The sequence below is a fragment of the Arachis hypogaea genome, chromosome 13 (assembly GCF_003086295.3).
Source record: "Arachis hypogaea cultivar Tifrunner chromosome 13, arahy.Tifrunner.gnm2.J5K5, whole genome shotgun sequence".
NCBI classification, from domain to species: domain Eukaryota; kingdom Viridiplantae; phylum Streptophyta; class Magnoliopsida; order Fabales; family Fabaceae; genus Arachis; species Arachis hypogaea.
The window spans coordinates 62,355,265-62,360,430 of NC_092048.1; the positions used below are offsets into that span (position 1 = coordinate 62,355,265).

The window sequence follows — 5,166 nt, forward strand, 5'->3', positions numbered from 1 at the left end:
TCAAGGACAAAAAGAGCTTCAAACATCACTTACCTCTAGCCTCACCAGTTTTACCTCCACTCTACAAGCTCTTATATCTCGTATGGAACCACCCTCTACCTCCAATACTCAACCTTCAAGCTCTAGTGCACTCCCCTCTCAACCTTTACCCAACCCAAGGGTTGAATCAATGCCATCACTTTGAGGTCCGGCACTACATTGCAAGAGAGGAGTCCCGAGGAGCCAAGCTCAAGAGAAGACATTCAAGATGAAGAAGCTCTTGAGGTAGAAGATGTTGAAGACGAGGATGAGGAACAAGAGGCGGTTGAAGAAGAAGTTGCTCAACCAAGGCATGGAGTATCAAAAGAAGACAATGTTTTAAAAGAAGCAATTCCCATTCTTTTTTTCACACCTTGCTAGGAGGACTAAAAAGCAAGTGGAGCTAGATCCCAAGATGGTGGATATCTTCAAAAAGGTTGAGGTAACTATTCCCCTTTTTGATGTTTTTCGTCAAGTTCCTAAGTATGCTAAGTTTCTAAAGGATTTGTGCATGAATAAGGAAAAGATCCAGGATTTAGAAACTATTCCTTTGGGTAGCTCGATCTCTGCCCTGATGGGTGCTATACCGTAGAAATGTGGTGATCCCGGTCCGTGTATGGTCACTTGCACTATAGGTAGGATACAGTTTGTTGATTGCATGTGTGACTTAGCTGCCTGTGTCAGTATTATGCCATTATCTGTATATGATGCTTTGAAGTATCCACCATTGAGAAGGTCGGCAACCCGTTTTGTGTTGGCAGATAAAAGCATAATCCCAGTGGTTGGCATAGCGAAAGATGTCTTGGTGAGCATTAAGGGGCTGATCATTTCTATTGATTTCTACATTCTAGAGATGTCCCCTAATGAATCAGGAAGACCATCCTCTATCTTGCTTGGAAGGCCATTCTTGAAGACCTTTCAGTTTAAATTGGATGCCTTCTCGGGTACATATTCCTTTGAGATAGATGGAAGAGCAGTGAGTTTCAACCTTGATGAAGCTATGAAGCATCTACCGGAAGACCACTCTATCTTCCAGTGTGATATTTTGATGAGATTGTGGCCAAAGTTCACCAAGAGGTAGTTGATGAGAAGAACATGGTTCAAGGTGCAAGTGTGAGGAAGCCCCCTAAGTATACTAAAGACACCTTGCCACCTCTAGTGGTTTCAGTTGATCAAGTGCCAAGCCATGAGCTGAACATGGAATTAAAGCCCCTTCCACCTCACCTCAAGTATGCTTATCTTGAAGACAATCAAAAGCACCTGGTGATTATTGCAAAGGAGCTTACTTCCCAACAAGAGGAGTGTTTGCTTAATGTACTGAGAAGAAACAAGAAAGCTATTGGGTGCAGTTTGGTGGACATAGTAGGTATAATCCCTCAAGTCTGTGAGCACCACATTTTTCTAGAGGAGGGAGCCAAGCCTATCCGTCAACCTCAAAGGCGGTTAAACCCCACTATTTTGGAAGTTGTGAAGAAGGAAGTGACCTGACTGCTTGAAGCCGATATTATCTATCCAATCTCGGATAGTGAGTGGGTTAGTTGCTAGTACAAGTGGATCCGAAGAAGTCCGAAGTCACAATAGTGAAGAATGAGAATGGGGAACTCATGGCTACAAGGGTGCAGAATTCCTAGAGAGTGTGCATCGACTACAAGCACTTGAACTTGGCCACTCGCAAGGATCACTATCCACTACCTTTCATCGATCAAATGCTTGATCACCTGTCAGGTAAATCACACTATTGTTTTTTAGATGATTATACTAGGTATTTTCAGATCCATATTGCTCCAAAAGATCAGGAGAAAATAACTTTTACATGCCCCTTTGGAACGTATGCATATAAAAGAATGCCTTTTGATTTATGTAATAATGCACCGGCCACGTTTCAAAGGTGCATGATGAGTATCTTGTCAGATCTTCTTGAGCATTGTATGGAAGTCTTTATGGATGACTATAATGTCTATGGTGATTCCTTTGACCTTTGTTTGGATAATCTTGCTAAAGTATTAGAAAGATGTGCTAGTTCAAAACCTTGTACTTAATTTTGAAAAGTGTCATTTTATGGTAAAGCAAGGTATTGTTCTAGGCCATGTTATTTTTAATACTAGTATATCTGTTGATCCTGTAAAGGTTGATGTTATTTCTGGTTTACCTTACCCCTCCTCTGTGAGGGAAGTCCGTTCTTTTCTTGGTCATGCAGGTTTTTACTGGCGTTTTATCAAGGACTTCATTAAGGTTGCACTACCCCTTTCCCGTCTGCTGCAGAAAGACGTAGAGTTTGACTTGAATGGAGACTGCATGGAAGCATTTGACAAGCTGAAGATTGCCTTGACCCAAGCTCTTATTGTGAGAGGGCTTAATTGGAGTAGGCCGTTCGAGATCATGTGCAACGCATCTAACTATGCGGTAGGAGCGGCGCTAGCTCAGCGCGAAGGTAAGGATCCTTACATCATTACTTATGCTTCTAAAACTTTAGATGGTGCCCAGGCTAATTATACTACCACTGAAAAGGAGCTGTTAGCCATTGTTTTTGCTTTGGATAAATTTCGGGCTTATCTACTTGGAACAAAAGTGGTAGTATATTCAGACCATGCAGCTTTGAAATACTTGTTAGCTAAGAAAGAGTCTAAACCAAGGTTAATTCGTTGGATATTGTTATTGCAAGAGTTTGATTTAGAGATCAAAGATAGGAGTGGTTCCCAAAATTTGGTGACGGACCACTTGAATCGCCTAGAACATATTAAATGTGACTCCACTCCTATCAATGATGCATTTCCACTTGATAGCTTGCAAGTAATATCTAAGGTGGTTCCTTGGTATGCACCTATAGCTAATTATTTGGTTAGTTGCACCTTTCCTCCAAATTTTTCTAAGCATCAAAAGGACAAGCTTAAGAGCGAGTCCAAGTATTACATATGAGATTACCCATATTTGTGGAGATGTGGTGCTGAGCAAATAATTAGAAGGTGTCTTCCATAATCCGAAATCCAGTCTATTTTAGAGGCATGCCACTCTTCTGAGAGTGGTGGACACTTTGGCCCTTAAAGAACTGCAAGGAAAATTTTAGACTGTGGATTTTAGTGGCCCACACTTTTTATGGATGCTAATATTTTCTGTGACTCTTGCCACCAATGCCAGAGGTTTGGAAACATATCCAAGAGGGATGAGATGCCCCAACAACTCATGTTGTTTTGTAAAATTTTTTATGTTTGGGGTATTGACTTCATGGGTCCATTTCCAAACTCCAATGGTTTCTTATATATTCTGTTAGCTATTAATTATGTTTCTAAATGGGTGGAAGTAATTTCTACCTGTACTGATGATGCTAACGTGGTTGTTTATTTTGTTAGGAATAATATTATTTGTCGCTTTGGATCACCACGAGCAATCGTGAGTGATCAAGGCTCTCCTTTTTATAACAGAAGATTGACAGGTTTATTGAAGAAACATGGCATCATTCACAAGGTGGCGATGGTTTACCATCCCCAAATAAATGGCCAAGCCAAGGTGTCTAACAGAGAGATCAAGTGCATACTGGAGAAGATTGTCAAGCCTCACAGAAGGGACTAGAGCCCTAGGCTTGGAGATGCACTATGGGCTTATCGGACAGCTTACAAGACACCCATTGGCATGAGTCCGTTCCGCCTAGTCTACAGAAAGGCTTGTCACCTTCCGATAGAGGTGGAACACAAAGCTTACTGCGCTGTGAAGGAATGCAACTCAGGATTGGGAGGAGTCAGAATTGAAAGAAAATTGCAATTGGAGGAATTGGAGTGTCTTCGGCTAGAAGTGTATGAAAACTCAAGGCTCTACAAAGAAAAGGTAAAGGCGGTACATGACAGGAACATCAAGGGAAGAGAGTTTAGATCTGGGGATCAAGTCCTTCTCTACAACTCCAGGTTGAGGTTAATGCCGGCCAAACTAAGATCAAGATGGGATGGCTACTACGTGGTAGAGAAGGTGGAACCATATAGAGTTTTCCACCAAAGTCACCCCTCAAGCCCTACCTTTTTCAAAGTCAATGGCCACCGTTTAAAGCTGTATCATGGTGTGAAAGTGAAGAACAACAAGGAGATGGAGATCTTCCTTTTGAAGGATCCAGCAAAGAAAGAGGACTGAGCCTATGGACCGTCCAACTCAAGGACGTTAAAGAAAAGTGTTAGGTGGGAGGCAACCCACCATGGTATGATCTTCCTTTTCATAGTCCTATTTTATTTATTTGCTTATGTTTGTTTCATTAGTGTCTTTATTAATTTTCAAGTCAACATGTTTTCCTTTTGTTCTGAGTAATTTAAAAAAAAAAGAGAGACCTGCCACGCGTGCGCATGACTGACGCGCACACGCGAGATCGCGGACAGGCATCATGCAAAAATGATGCTTGAACGATGCGTCCACACGGCCAAACAGAAGGTTGTGCTGGGGCCGTGCGGGAAGGGGGCAAAGGACACGGGCACTAGTCATGCGTACGTGTGACCCACGCGTACGCGTCGACGCCCATTTTCAATTTGTACTGAATTTGTCCTGGGACCATGTGATAGCACGATCTGGACAGAAAGTCGTGCCAGGCTTGTGCTGGCAAGGTACTAGGCGCGTGATGCTGCCCACGCGTACGCGTGGCCGACGTGTACGCGTTGCCCTGTCCCTAAAAATGGTGCTTTTGTGAGGCTGACATTGTGCCCCCCGCATGGCTCGAACAGTGAGTTGTGCCGAGCCCATGCGGATACTGTGCGAAACGCGCAACACACCCCCACGCGTACGCGTGACTGACGCGTGCACGTCACTTTTATTTTTCACAATCCACGCATACGCGTGGATGACGCTCACGCATCACTATGTGTTTTTAAACTCCAACACGCAGACCTAGTTCTGCGCCATTTCCCCCTTTCTTTTAATTCCTTTCTTTTCTTTCCTCCTTCCTTCTTTGTTCTTTCTTCTTCCCTTGTCACTATTCTTCACTTTTTTTCCGGTGGACCTCGACCGGCAGCCACTGTTCTTCGGCGTTCTTTTCCTTCTCTCTCTCTCTCTCTCTCTCCATCTCTCTCTCTCTCTTATTATTCTTCTTTCTTACCCCTATTCATTCTCTCTTACTCTCACTTACCACTAATCTTTCTTGCTTTCAAGGTTTCACTCCTCCCTTATTACCTTCTCTAT

At 43.1% G+C, this 5,166-nt stretch overlaps 1 protein-coding gene across 1 annotated transcript; it reads left to right on the forward strand.

Annotated features, from left to right (window-relative positions):
* Positions 1 to 3,645: 3,645 nt before the first annotated feature.
* Positions 3,646 to 4,134, forward strand: LOC112734765 (uncharacterized). Its single transcript, XM_025784213.1, has one exon. The coding sequence runs from the start codon at positions 3,646 to 3,648 to the stop codon at positions 4,132 to 4,134; it is 489 nt and encodes a 162-aa protein (XP_025639998.1).
* Positions 4,135 to 5,166: the final 1,032 nt, after the last annotated feature.